The 15,537-nt window shown below is 42.5% G+C and overlaps 2 protein-coding genes across 2 annotated transcripts; both read right to left on the bottom strand.

Annotated features, from left to right (window-relative positions):
- Positions 1 to 751: 751 nt before the first annotated feature.
- On the bottom strand, positions 752 to 2,388 carry tcap (titin-cap (telethonin)). Its single transcript, XM_083977536.1, has 2 exons — positions 2,098 to 2,388; positions 752 to 1,569 (listed from the first exon to the last, which is right to left on the bottom strand). Exons 1-2 carry the CDS (start codon positions 2,244 to 2,246, stop codon positions 1,179 to 1,181), a joined length of 540 nt encoding a protein of 179 aa, XP_083833662.1. The 5' UTR covers positions 2,247 to 2,388; the 3' UTR covers positions 752 to 1,178.
- A 7,237-nt stretch (positions 2,389 to 9,625) lies between these two features.
- Positions 9,626 to 15,470, bottom strand: LOC310990086 (melanoregulin). Its single transcript, XM_083977322.1, has 6 exons — positions 15,286 to 15,470; positions 14,859 to 15,186; positions 13,931 to 14,093; positions 13,308 to 13,398; positions 12,301 to 12,464; positions 9,626 to 10,253 (listed from the first exon to the last, which is right to left on the bottom strand). Exons 2-6 carry the CDS (start codon positions 14,942 to 14,944, stop codon positions 10,032 to 10,034), a joined length of 726 nt encoding a protein of 241 aa, XP_083833448.1. The 5' UTR covers positions 14,945 to 15,186; positions 15,286 to 15,470; the 3' UTR covers positions 9,626 to 10,031.
- Between the last annotated feature and the right edge of the window lie 67 nt (positions 15,471 to 15,537).

The following is a 15,537-nucleotide window of genomic DNA, read 5'->3' as shown; positions in this document are numbered from 1 at the left end:
AGACAGATACCCTGCTATTTATATCAGAGTTTTGTCAACACCTTATCTTATAAAAATGCATCATTTTCCACTAATATATATATTTATTCTCATTCATTCTTATCTCTTAAAATCGTGTATATGTGGTTAGAATCAGAGACATTTTGATTTATGTCATTTTTCATGTTGTGATGTTTTGTTCATGTTTTCCGTTACTAATTTCTCCCAGTTTTCTTGAACATTTCACTGTAAGTTTTTATAAGTTTCTTCTCTTCAGCATCAAATGAAATCAAAGTGAGTGACCAACAAGTGATGAGCAACGTAGCTTTTATTTGTAAAAATAATAAATATCTAGCAGAAATATTTCAACATCATGTCACACGTTTTTAAAATTCGTTAACACCACAAGTTTTTTTTTTTGTCTTTTTTCCTCCTGTTTGTTCTTTCCTCTGCCATACACATGTTTATCAAGGTAGATCAGTGAATAATAAACAGAACAGGTCATTTGTTTTTCCTAAGTCCTCTTCTCAATCACGTATGTACAGTCAGCCGCCGCCAGAGCATACCGTCCTCTCCACACAGATCAGAGGCTGTCGGGGGCTTCCTGGGGCCTGGATGCTGACCAAGGCATGTTGCCCCCCCCTGAAGCCCTCACCCCTCCCCTTCTCTGACTCCCCCTCCCTCCCTCCTCCTCTTTACAGTCTGCTACCTGCCTCGGTCTTTGCTGCGTCATTTCCAATCTGTGACTTTCTGCAGTCAGTCAGACGACCGCTTTTTCTTTTTTTTTTTTAAATCTTATGAGGATATTTGCACATTTGCAATACACAAAATAAAGTGCATGCTGCATTGGTGGAGGTGCACCGGTGCTGCCATGCACACAGTTGCTACCACTAAGGAGATGAGTGGATGTGATGTGAGTCTGCAGCCGGGTGGAGATTAGCTCTTACCACACATCACCACCGACTCTCCATCACAATGCGAATGCCCTCAGAAACCACCACCTCTAATACCACTGACCACCAAATGCCAAGCGTGACATTTACCTGGAGCTGTGATCGCCAAGAAACACAGATCGTGACTAGAAATCTACAATATGTAGGATTTATAAATCTATATACATCTTCTTGTCATGCTCTGCTCAATCTCCATCTGTCAGCCTTCTCGTCTCTCCCTAACATCCACTTTTCCTTTCGGGTCTTTCACCCTCTCTGGACCTCCTGGGACATGGAGCGGCCCAGGACTTTGGGAGCTTTGGCGAACTCCATGAGCGTGGGCTTGACCGGGGGCAGATCTCTGGTGATGTCGTCCACGCTCCTCTTGCTGGGGCAGGCGCCGTCGGGGTTGGGGTAGGGCAGCAGGTCGTCCTCGGTGTGCGCGGCTCCACGTCCCAGCCGGACGCCCAGCTCGGCCGGGGTGAAGATGGGCAAGGGGAGGGTGTTTCTCTTGGGCAGCAGCTGGTGCTCCCTCACCCCTCTCTCCACCGTGCCCACCCGGAAGACGCCGGAGGGGCAGGTCTGCACCAGAGAACGGGCCCGCCACTGTCGGGACAGAGTCTCCCTGCGAGAGTCGTCGTTCATGTTCATGGTTTGTCTGCAGGACAAAGAGCGGGTGAAGTTAGAAACACTGCAAAAAACTCAAAATCTAAACTAAGAATATTTGTCTTATTTCTAGTCAAAATGTCACTTCTAGTCAAAACAAATCAAATTATACTCAAAATAAGACTTGTCACATAAAAAGTAGCTTGTTTTTAGACACTTTTTACTTCTTTCAAGCATATTTTCACTTGAAATAAGTAGAAAAATCTGATAGTGGAGCAAGTTTTTCTTTCTTATTACAAGCACAAAAAACCTACTTTCACTCACTGGCAGATTTTTCTACTTATTTCAAGTGAAAATTTGTTTGAAACAAGTGAAAATGATCTAAAAACAAGTTAATTTAAGTGGAAAGAGATTAGTTTTGACTAAATATTATACATTTTGACAAGAAATAAGACAATTAATCTTGGAAAGATAACCTGCAATACAAGAACAGGTCAACCAAGAACCTGCAAAGTAAAGTCAGGAAACCAAAGTTGCACAGTAAAGTTAAAGGACCTCTGATTGGTCCATGAGCTCTCACCTGTCCTGAGGTCGAGTCTTGAGGCCGATACTGTGCCAGTCGGCGCTGTAGCTCTCCCTCTGAGCCCTGTTCTCCTCTCGGACGCTGCAGGCCAGATCGGCTCGCACCACCTCGCCGTTACACTTCTCTAGGACGGTACAGAATGGCATCTTGTCTGCTGCTGCTGCTAGTGCTGCTGGGCCAAGGCCTTTAAGATCTTGTCTCAGATTGGATTGTTTTCCCAAAAAAGGTTGGTATCTCAATCGGTCGATCGGTTTGGTTTGGTTGGGTCTGAGATGTTCCAGTGATGCTTCAGCTGCTCTATCACCTGGCTCTCCGTCCGCTGTGTGCAGTCTGTGTCTGGGCTCGGCTCTGTCCACGTCTTTTATAGACCCTCTGTTGCTATTTCTGATCCATGTTGTCACTCTACAATCAGTGTGCTCTGACATCCGACACCGAAGTGTTCCAAGTCTCATTCCCGGAGAGCTCGGATCGACGGGCCCACTCCGAGGAGGGGCTTAGGGGGGTAATTGGGCTGAAAATCCTCTGATTCTCAAACTGTACTGCACCGTCACCTCCAGTAATCGCTCTGCCCGGCACTTTCCACTTCAGCTGCGATCACAGTTGTCTTGGAAGGGGGACAGTGTGTCCGCATGGAGATTATACAAAGTACAGGGCCGTGAAAAAGCATTTGCCCCCTTTTGTCACACTTGTTTACAATCATTCAACAAATTTGGATATTAGACAAAAATAACCCAAGTGAATGTAAAATGCAGTTTTTAAATGGTGATTTAAGTTTTTTTGGGGGGGAAAGCTATCCAAACCTACCTGGCCCTATGTGAAAAAGTAATTACCTCATGAACTAACTGTGATAAACCTAAGTTTTTGGAAAGTTGACATCAATTTAACCATCCACACCCAGGCCTGATCACTGCCAGACCTGTTGAATGAAGAAACCACTTCAATAGAACCTGTTTGAATGAAGTGAAGTTGGCTGAGAGATCTCAAAAACCAAAACGTCATGCCACTATCTAAGGCAAGGCAAGGCAATTTTATTTGTATAGCCCGTTTTTACAAAACAGTTTGTCTCAAAGGGCTTCACATGGCATCGTAACAACATCCTCTGTCCTTAGACCCTCACATCCACTGAGGAAAAACTCCATAAAACCCTTTTAACAGGGAAAAATCGGAGAAACCTCAGGGTGAGCAACAGAGGAGGGATCCCTCACCCAGGACGGACAGACGTGCAATAGATGTTGTTACAGACAAGAAAACAGTTTACAACAGAGAATGTGGGAAACAAGGAAATGTTAACAACAGCTGAAGGAGGAAGCTTCTGGTACAGTAGGCAAGGGAGGCAGGGAGCGCAGGCCGGTTTAACGGGAGGGGAAAAATTCAAAAAAGTAAAGTAAAGTATGCCTTTAAAGTCACACTTTACTTTACTTAACCTTTTTTTTTTAACCTTATGAGGATATTCTGAGGATAAAAGATGAAAAAACAAACAAAATCATTGACACCTATCAGTCAGGAAAGTGTCACAAAGCCATTTCTTAAGCTTTGGGACTCCAGCGAACCACAGTGAGAGCCTTTAAAATGAAATGATCATTTAAAAACTGCATTTCATATTTACTTGGGATATCTTTGTCTAATATCCACATTTGTTTGATGATCTTAAACATTTAAGTGTGACAAATATGAAATCCGGAAGGGGGCAAATCCTCTTTCACAGCACTGTTACTGTATGTGGACATGCAGTCCAACAACACACACAACAGGTTCAGTCAGTGGTCAGGAATCTTAATAAGGTTTTGGTCTTGATGTACATGAAGCAGCAGGTGGCAGCTCAGCTCACTAATGTGGAAAGTTATCAGTGATGCAGCCGCTTCAGGCCTGAGAACAACAACATCCGTCACGTGGAGCGACAAGGTGAGAAGTCAGAGAACTTTGTGGAGCGGCTGCATCAGACTTTTGAATTTTTATTTTATTTTATTATTCATAACACGGGATCTGATATGAGGAGTTTATACGACAGCTGCGCCTCGTCACAACATCCAGACCCCTCATTAGATGCCATTACAGTTCACTGCTGCTGCTGCTGCTGCTGCTGCCTCACAGTAGCGGGGGAGAGAGCTGCATCCCTGGTGATTCATTACCGCAGTGACAGAGCACCACGCAATCCGTAATCAGCTCAGGTTACAGCCTCAAGTACACACACACACACACACACACACACACACACACACAAGTACACAAACATGCAGCCTTGACAGTTGCCTGTTGGTGTGATGTTACTACCGGTCCCTGTCTCTGACTCATTCATCCACATCAGGCGCTGGTTTCATCCGATATCTTGTATCAGATGTATCGGAATCACATCCACAGTGACAAGAAGCAGATCGCTCACACACCGTCTTTAAATGTCTTCTGCATTAGTGGCACGTGGAGTAATGACTTAATTATGCAACCTGCCAGATCTGCACCAAATTATGACATCGTGGTTCCATAATATCCGTCGATTTATTATATTATTGTTCATTTTGGCCTTACAGAAATGTTATATATAGGTAGGTACAACATGTAGGTTACTGTTTGTCCTGTTTGAAATAAAGTTATGATGTTGACCCATCAGGGGATGTGTTATTATCATATACATCATATTGGCAGATGAAGATATGTGTTTGTTTACAACCTATATAATATGACCAAAGTAAAATTAATACATTTATCAAAATATCTACATTGTTTATTCCTGTATTCGCTGTGCTTGCTTTGTTTTTTTCATCTGTGTATTATGGCTGTGAAGCACATTGAGTTGCCTCTGGCAGGAAATGTGCTATATGAATAAAAATGTCTTCTTCTTAATTTTAATAGACACATTTCTAAATTCTAAATATCAATATGCTTTCAATATTGACACAATATATTTTGTATGGAAAAACTATGTGTAACATGTCTATGTCGTTATAAAAACAACATACATGTTTTTTAATTCATTTCTCATTATTTCTATCCTAATTGGAAACTACTAGCATATATTGACAGACTATGATTGATATATATTTATGTATATATTATAAGCAAACATATAGGATGATACATACTTTTTTTTGCAATTCCTAAAAGGTTTCATACATCATTTTTTACATACATGTTTATTTTTATGTAGCCTTGTAGATGTATTTCATCTTTAATATATGTGCATAATATTACATCTGCATAAGGGGCAGCAGGAGTTGTAGGCTAATTGTCGACATTTAGATTACCAGACATTTACATCTGCATGCAATTACATTTACAAATCGTTTAATAACAGTTACATTGTCCATTAAATGGTAAATTAAAGTGTTCCCTCTCACTAATTACTCCTGTCCCAAACACATTGTGCAACAGTTTAAGTGCTGTTGTCCTTTTTGCTTGTCAGGTGCGACAATATTTTAATTTCCTCGTTGACATTTCTCAGCAGAGTGGCGCCGCATGTGCAAAAAATATTGCTCAGTATCAGTAGAGAAAGAGAGATAGATAAGAGAGCTGGTTCCCCGTTAGGCATCCCTGGGGTCGTGCGTTCAGTCGTGTTATGATGCCACCATGGCAACCATGAGGTGCCAGTTCAGAAACCTAATAAGTCACTATGCAAGGTCCCACACCATTGAGATCATATCTTTTTAGATTCAACTTGACACTGCAGCAATCAGCTCTTTAACCATGTGCACAGGCCCACGCTTTAATCTGGGTTTGTGATTGTTTGCTTACTCACCTGCCACAGCTGTGAGAGGAGATCAGCTGGCTCTTAGCTGGTTTATTGGGAAGGCGGGGTGACTCATGCTATGTTAAAGGGATAGCTCAACATTTTGGCGAATTGGCCCATTGCCATAATCGCTATAATCATAGCAGTAGGTTTGTTAGCTTTAATTGTCGGTGCAAGCTATTTTTAGAACGGCGGAGCAGAGCCGCGAGCTGCTCAGAGCTACGCTACGGAGGCTCATGGGATTTCTTGGTTTCCCTCATCAAACTCATCAAATACACAATCCAACAACTCCAAAACGCTCTGGTGGACAAGTTGTGACCTGCACATTCACCACGCTATGAGATAATAACACAACGTTACAGACAGAGTTGTTTTTGAAGTAAATTCATGCAAAACAGCTGATGCGCATTCCCGTCGGGGGCAGTTTTTCATCAAGCAGTCTCTGAATTTACCTCTAAAACAACTCTGTCTGGTAACGTTCTGTTATTATCTCATAGCGTGGTGAATGTGCAGGTCACAACTTGTCCACCAGAGCGTTTTGGAGTTGTTGGATTGTGTATTTGATGACGGGGGCAGGACTAGATAAGCTTTTGCTTCTCCCGCTTTCCCTTTCGGCCATGTGTATTGTATTATTTGAACTAAGATAATGTGTGATGATGATGATCTAATTTGCCCGAAATAAACAAACAAATAAATAAATAAAGTTTGATGAGGGAAACCAAGAAATCCCATGAGCCTCCGTAGTGTAGCTCTGAGCAACTCCGCCATTCTAAAAATAGCTTGCCACGACAATTAAAGGTAACAAACCTACTGCTATGACTATAGGGATTATAGCAATGGGACAATTTGCCAAAAATGTTGAACTATCCCTTTAATGAAGCCAGAGATGTGGAGGGTTGATCATCAACCCCTGTGTGTTCTCCTCATCCCTCCACCAGCACCAGACCCGACCCCGTCCGGGAAGAACTTTGTGTTGCATAACAACACGGCTGCAGCTGCCGGGAAGTGACATTTAAATGAGCTGTCACCGAGAAAGAGACGTGGAGTGGGAGGGAGAAGGAGAGAGAAGGAGGAGAAGGGCGATGGCAGGATAAAGCCCAGGCCTGTCAGGAGATGGTAAATAAAGCAAAATATTGTGAGTGCAAGTTGGCTGCAAGTTCAACTTTTCGTCTTTCTTTTTTTTGTGACAGTTGAGTGAATCTGGGAGGACAGAGGAGCCTCCCACACAGGTCGACCTGACACAAAGTGCTTGCTTAGCACCAAGAAGAACCTGAAGGAAAGCTATAACTTTCTGTTGAATCATGTGTGGACACAAAATGTTCTGTTTGACTTGACACTGATGAAAAAAAAAAGTGCTGGGTTGTCTCTGTAGTCAAAGCTTGTTCATAATCTGTTTATTCATTTTCCCACTTGGTCGCTGTCAAACTGTATTGTGTGGGCAGCATTTTATGGAGGTAATATTCAAACTACTGTCTATTAGGTGGACTATGTCACATTGGTTTCTAAATTTAACTATTTTTAAGTGAATTTCCTGTTGGGTAGCCTATAATTAAATTAACAGGTACATTTGGCCTGTAGCTATAGATTGTGATAAAGAGGAACTACGCAGGACTTTTCCCTTAATTATGCTAAGTTTTTACCTTAATGAACCAGCTTCAGAGTAATTGTGATGGTTAAATCAATGACTTGTAACTAGTTCCAGGGAGAATGGAGGTTCTCTGCTTTCCACCTAGCGTCTCTTGGCTGAAAACCATAACCTTGTAAAACCAGAGCCTCCGACCCGGCGTCCCAGCTCTCGTCTTCCCCATAACCCGTAATCTCTTGTTTATGACAGATAAGACTACACAAATATACACATTGTAACATCGCGTATGATATATAAAGTTATCCACCGCTCCATGGATTGCTTTCTCGCTGACTTCATTGAAAAAAAGAAATGCACATGGAGGGTTAGCAAAACAGAGGAAAAGAAACCAGGCTTGCATAGTTCCCCTTTAAAAAAAACTGCAGTTGATGTTTTTTGTTGTTTCCCTTTAAGGAAAAAATGTGACAAAAGCATTAACTACTAGCTTTGGTTTTGTTTAAATCTACTGGTAACATCAATAAAACTACAATTAGCATTAATGTAGCTACAGAATGCCACCTAAATTAAGCAAAAATAAGGCCAATATTAGCTGTTAAAAGTTGTTATATGTGTGGACATTACATTATTATCTACACTTTCTTTTAAACAAGGTTTGCCATGTAGCTAAAAATGCAACATGAATCATTGAAAGGGTTAGTTAGCATTGGCTGCTAATTATCTTAAATATGGACATTACAAGGTTACAGTTGGATGCTAACTGTACAGTCAGCCTCTAACATAATCATAATATTAACTTTAACTTCACTTATTTAGAACAAGACTAGATTTAGAAGGTTTGTATTCATGAATACAAATTTACCTTCTAAATCTTGTTCAAAATAATTAGTAGGCCTAAATGTCTCTGCAGAGACTAATTTTGCATGGAAGATAATGAAATGTCATTAAAACATCTACATTTAACATGTCCTGTGTGTGATTAGACTATAATATATTAAAAGTGTACAACAGTAGGCCACTGCTCTGTAATACAAACCACTGTTGTTGTTATTATTACTAAATATAAAAGTATCAAGGCAGCAAGACAGAAAATAATCCACCATGAGTAATACAGTCGTATGTCACTCAGCAGGCCGGGTCAAATGCACAAACCAATACCCCGGATTAAAATGTTAAAACACAGCAGTGCATGTTTTGCCCAATAGTTTCCCAGTGGTGCAGTTATTTTTTTTTTTTAAACCCAGCAGCTTTTCAGTGTAGTGTTTCATGCTTTGCCCCACCGAGCGGTTGCACTGGCATTGTGTCTGCACGCCAGAGAGCGCCAACAGGCTGGTGCCGTGCTCGAACATGTGCCTCGCCACGCCAGAGTGTCTGTCTCTGTTACATAACAACAACAAAATAACAACACAACCACCACCACCACCAGCTCCTCCTCCCATCCAACTGACCACCAGCTGAACATCATCATCATCATCATCACCTCTTGAAACCCACAGCGTCTGCTCTCGGCCCCGGCGGGACGGTCAGATGCTGGACGTCCTGCACCGGGACAGGATTTATGTCACGTCTGTGGATCAGATTGTGATCCAGCCACGGGTAGGGGTAGGACACAGGACACAGGACACAGGCGGCCGGCCACGTGAGGGCACGGGACCAGAATGAAGAAGACACTTAATGTCTTGTACTTTGCAGGAATGTTGCTCTGCTGTTACAGTTTCCGTGGATCAGCTGCTGCTGCTGCTGTGTCCACTCGACCGTCTTGTCTTCAAGTTTATTTTAAGACGCTCATTCTTCTGTTATTCTGTGTAATTGTGGCGCCTCATGTCACTTTCAGCTGTAAAAGAAAACATCATACCAACTTGTGACACTGTAACACACACACACACAGACACACATGAGGCTTCAGGGCTGCAACTTTATTGAAAACCGTGAACTGTGCACCATGACACATACACAAACTTGCCACGAGTTTAGAAATCCTTTCACATTTTCAGTATAATCGCTGGAGGGGAAACAAAAACACACCCTCACACATCATCTGAAAGTCACACACACAATCATTTGAAAAGTTCAACATTCAGCACTTTACTACACAAGTTTCTCCATCTGCTGTTTTTCCACCAAAAAAAAAAAAAAAAAGATGTTGAAGCCAAACGCTGCAGACTTGAATTAGTTAAGGAGTCCTACTAATACTGGGCTATTTTTGTCTGGGTAGTTACTAATCATGTGATTGGATGAAATGAGTGCTGATAATCATAGGACAAAATATAAAGAGGGTCTGCTCAAAGGAACATCGCTACCCTGGAGGTTCACAACAGCTGAACAACAAACAGGCTAGGAACTTGATAAAACAAGAAACAAAAAACAAAAAAAACAAAAAATACAGACACACACCTTTGAAATATTCACCTGAAAATCTGCTAAACCCTTTTAGATTTTGACCAGAGGACACAGATTAAGACTCAAGCTGTGCAGTTTGGGGAGAAAAGGAGAATTTCTTCATCTTTAAAACTTCTACTACTTGAAGAGAGGAGCTACGCAATTCACATCCACGTCTCAAAGGGTTGATGACTACTGCCCCCTGCCTTGTGTCTATCATCATTACAGCCTCCACCTGCACAGACCTTGTTAGGATCTGTCACTGAAGTTTCCGTTGTCTCGGTCGCTGTCTTCCTCCTCCTCCTCCTCCTCCTCGCCTCCTCCGTTCACGGCCTCCATCCTGGCCAGCAGCAGCGGCAGGTTGATGTTCAGGCCCCCCGGCTCCTCATCGTCAGAGTCATCTCTGGGCGGGTAGAAGCGCCTCGCCTTCGCTAGGAAATCTTCAGCTATGTCTAGATACAGGAGACGATCCTGAGAAGAGATGAAGAGGGGAATTGTATTGTGATTATTGTCAGAATATCGGTGGTAAAGGGCCAGAGTTCACTCCTGCGCTTGTAAAAGCAGAAAAAACAGCAGAGTTTCCATGATGCAGTCCACCTAAACCAAACCGTTTGCCTTCTAGATGAAGTTAGATGAAGTTAATCCAGTTATTAAGGAGTTAAAATTGCAAAAATCAAAAACCAAAACAGCTCTGAGCAGCAGAAATCTATCTTCTTGATCCTCACGACCCTTCACAGTGGCCAAACCCCCTGTTTGAGAAACACCACAAAAACCTATTGTATAATAAACCCACATATAAACTATAATGAAACATATAATACTGCAGCAGCCAAAGGAACATTTCAACCACAGAACCACAACTTACGTACAATATTTATGTACTTTAAGTGGACAATTGTACTTGTAATTGAATATTTACACAGTTTTCATGAGTTCAGTGGGTTTGGACCTGCTGTGCCGCCTCTGAAGACGAGTTCATGCCCCCTAATGTCATAGTTAAGACAAGGGCGCTGTTGTGATCCAAGCATTGGGATAAATGAATGAGTTATTGTCAGACAGATTTGTAGCGGAACAGCTTTGTAAACTTGTTAGGACAGATTTGGTCTCCAGTCTGAGGACAGAAGCTCCTTCTGCAGCTGCAGCCGGCAGCGCTGAGGCCTTTGACTGGGTGATGTTAGCATGTTTAGCACGAACGGTTCCCAACCTGTGGGTCGGGGTCCCACTGGTGGGATGTGAAACTACTGCAAGAGGGGCCGACAAATCATTTGCAACACTGCGTTATAGTGGTTAAACGGTTAATTATACATTTTTAAAAAAAAAACGCCGCTAAGCAATTTTTTTATGTTTAAAGGTCCAGTGTGTAAAATAGAGGGAAAACCGTGATATCTAGCGTTCAGATACTAGGCTGCAGCTCTCTGGTTGGCTGGATTTTCCGTTCAGGCTGCCGTACAAACATGGCGGCGCAAGATGGCGACACTCTCTAAAGCAAGACCCTTGTTATATGTTTGTATAAAAGAATAATTATAAGGCTAAGAAAACCCACTTTTTTTATTTTATAGCAATTATACACTTATACAAATATATTCATGGGGAGTATATTCAGATTTAGCCAATAAACCTTAAACCAATTATTACGCACTGGACCTTTAAATTGAAACTATCTTTTAAAACCTTTTAAAGGGATATTTCAACATTTTGGCAAATTGGCCCTTTGCCATAATTCCTATAGTCATAGCAGTAGGTTTGTTACCTTTAATTGTCGGTGCAAGCTGTTTTTAGAACGGCGGAGCAGAGCCGTGAGCTGCTCAGAGCTACGCTACGGAGGCTCATGGGATTTCTTGGTTTCCCTCATCAAACTCATCAAATACACAATCCAACAACTCCAAAACACTCTGGTGGACAAGTTGTGACCTGCACATTCACCACGCATTTTGGAGTTGTTGGATTGTGTATTTGATGAGTTTGATGAGGGAAACCAAGAAATCCCATGAGCCTCCGTAGCGTAGCTCTGAGCAGCTCGCGGCTCTGCTCCGCCGTTCTAAAAACAGCTTGCACCGAAAATTAAAGGTAACAAACCTACTGCTATGACTATAGGGATTATGGCAATGGGCCAATTTGCCAAAATGTTGAACTATCCCTTTAAGTGTTGAAAAAGGCCTTGATGTGATAAACCAAAGACAGGAACATGCTGCTGCTGCTGCTGTATCACCGGACCACATCGTACACTTGTTTTCTGTCTCAGTCGGATTTCCCATAAAGTAAAAATAACAGGAGAAAAACAATCAGTGGCTTGTTGTCATGAAAATAAAACTTGCTCTGTTGAAGGCAACGTTGAGAGGCCTTTTCTTTTCAACATTTAAAAAGAAGCCCACGAGGTGGAAAAGGTCGAGCACCACTGGAGCGATATTTCTCAGGGGTGTTTTTCTAACCCTGAGCTCCAGGTCAGTGTAAAGATTGAAGGTCAGAGTGTGTGTGTGTGTGTGTGTGTGTGTGTGTGTGTGTGTGTGTGCGCTCTCACCAGGATGAAGAGGTATCTCTCCGGTGGAGGCTCTCTGGTGCAGAAGACGGACGTCTCGGTGTGGAGCGTGTTGAGGAGGGCACGTGCTGCCGGTGCGTTACGCATGCGGTCATGTGAGGCGCCGGCGGACACCGTCAGCAGCGAGTCGGCCTCCGCCATGAAACCTGAGAGGAGGAGGAAGAGGAAGAGGAGGAAAAAACAAAACAAAAACCTCTCCATCATCCATCTCATCTGCTAAAAACAGGGATCCTACACATTTGAAATTTCAAAATTCCATACTTTTTCCAGACCCTAGTAATTTCCACACTTCTCGGTTAAAAAAATTGAAACAATTTGTGACATTTAAGTGATTAGATCTGTATCATGTAAATAAATTATGCAATTAATCATTAGTTTTGATTATTCTGAATTTGATTGCCATTATGTCACCAAATAATTTCCAGGAGATTGTAGTTAATAGCGCATATACAAAATAATAAACCCAGATAACTTCACATAAGACTAAACCCCGATGAGTGTTAAGATAAATATATTTCCATACTACGACGGGGGGTTAGAGCCACATCGAGAAATGAAAAAAAAAAAACACACAAACTTCGAGAATAAAGTCATAAATTTACGAGAATAAAGTCGTAAATTACGAGAATTTACTAGAATAAGTCGTACATTTCCTACAAGAAAAAAGTCATAACATTACGAGAATAAAGTCGAAAATTACGAGAATAAAGTTGTACATTTACGAGAATAAAGTCGTACATTTCATACGAGAAAAAAAGTCATAACATTACGAGAATAAAGTCGTAAATTTATCGAATTCGAAGTTTGTGATTTTTTTATTTGTCAATGTGGCCCTAATACTCCGTCATACCATGCAATAGTTTACATTTTCCATACTTTTCCAGACCTGGAAATGTGTAAAATCAAAATCTATAGCCCACTTTTCCATACTTCCCATACTTGTGTAGGAACCCTGGGTAAAACACCTCACCTCACGTGTCCAGCCTTACCCAGGTTCTCCAGGATCGTCTTCCACTTGTCCCTGACCTCTCGGCGCGTGTCTCTCATGGCCTCGATGTCCACACTGAGACGCCGGTATCCCTAAAGAAGAAAAGCACAACACTTTCACTCTCCTCCAGCTTCTTCTTGTCTCCTTCTTCTATTTCTTCTCTTCCTGTTGACTCATAACTGCTCTAAATAACTGATAATAATCATTTCTGCACCACCTGGAGCTCTGGTTCGTTACTGGTTTCTGTTTTTAAACCCTTTAGATTAAAGCAGAAGTAAGCGATCCGGTCGTTTTGGCTAACTTCTTGTCAGCCGATGGAGTTAGCAGTCCCCGCCCTCGTCCCTACATCACTACATTCACGCGCATCCCTTGGCTGCACACACAGAGAGGACCGCCCCTTTATGCCGTTCTCTCTCCTCATTGGATAAAGGTTGTAGGATACAAGGAAAGTTTTCTCCTCGGCTTACAGCAGAGCAGAGTGACTGACAGACCCGTGTTTCAGACCAAACGCTCTATGTAAGTGATTGCTGTCGGAAGATATAACTATTTAAGACTTATGTTAACACAAATATTCCGCTTACTTCTGCTTTAATATAACTGAGTGACATGTGTGTATTAACGCACCGTGGAGCCCATGCGGGTCTTGGTCCGGGCCTGCAGCAGCGTGTACAGGGTCCGGTCGTCATCCCTCTCCGAGTGGCTGGGGTCTCCTGGCGTGCTCCACAGGTTGGTCTCCTCGTCACGACGCTTCTGGACTTCACGGTTGAAATACTCCAGTGGATCTTGACTGTATGTCCAGGCCAACACACACACACACACACACACACACACACACACACACACACACACACACACACACACACACACACACACACACACACACACACACACACACACACACACACACACACACACACACACACACACACACACACACACACACACACACACACACACACACACACACACACAACTACACATTAAAACAACTACACAACTACACAAAACATATGGTGAGGCCTCATTTTATCATTACGGCCCACGCCTATGGAACAGACCGCCTGAAGACCTGAGGAGAGCAGAGAATCTGGAAATTTTTAAAAGCAAACTGAAGACCTACCTTTTTAGGCTTGCTTTTAACTGATTCTTTTTATTTTTATCGTTATAAAACATTTAATTGTATTTATTTATTATTATCTTTTTTTATTCTATTTGAATTCATCCATTTTTATTCTATTTTATCCTACTACAACTGTCTATTTTACTTCATTTTATCCAGTGTCTTTCTCATCTTCTCATTTTATCTATTTTACTTCATTTTAGATAGCGTTTCCTCGATGTCTCTACAATCCAATGTTCTAAAATTATTGTGTGAATGCGTATGTGTATGTGAATGTATGTGTGTCTCCGTCCCAATATGTGTTCCTTTATGTTCCTTGTTTTTTATCATGTGAAGCACTTTGAGCTTCACATGATACATGGGCATGAAAAGTGCTATACAAATAAAGCCTGATTGATTGATTGATTAATGAGGAAGTGAAAACTCTCTTACGGTACTAATGGCTGCTTCTCGTCGTCGTCGTCGGTGTCGGCAGTGGCGCAGCAGCAGCAGCAGAACTTCCTGAAGGCCGCACCCATCGGTACAGGACGGAGTCACCGTGCAGCAGCAGGTGTGCACAGTTACCAGGTAAATCCAGAGGGAAGTGGAGCTTCACTTTGAGGCAGTAGTGAGGTGCTGAGTCTGAGTCTGGCCTGGTGTGTGTCTGTGTGTGTGTGTTGTGTGTCTGTGTACATGCACTTGGCTGGTTCGCCTTAGATCCACAATGCCTTTGTCCCTGAAGAAATGCAGCTCTGAAGAGAAAGCGGACCTTGTTCACAGCCTGGATTTAAAGAAGAAAAGAAGAGGTTAAGACAACATTCATGTGGTTGCAAGTCTAAACTTCAGGAATTAACACAAAATCAATCCATCCACACTCTACCTAATCCTCAGCTTCCCATTTTCCGGGAGCCCCGCCGCGGCTCCTTGTCCAGTAGAGCTCTGTCCTCAGGATCATCACCCTGTCTGGGTGGAGAGACGCTCAGGCTTGTGGCAGCCCCAAGGACTGGTGCCTCTCATCAGCCTCACATGAAGGACAATGAGGGCAGTGAAGACGCTCGCTGCTCTCATCCACTCGACGAAAAAAAAAAAAGAGACATATTCACACACCCACCGCCTCAGAAGACAGTCACAG

Source organism: Trachurus trachurus (assembly GCF_905171665.1).
Source record: "Trachurus trachurus genome assembly, chromosome: 8".
NCBI lineage: Eukaryota > Metazoa > Chordata > Actinopteri > Carangiformes > Carangidae > Trachurus > Trachurus trachurus.
The sequence above is the reverse complement of the archived record's forward strand: the minus strand, read 5'-3'. Positions and strand labels throughout refer to the sequence as shown.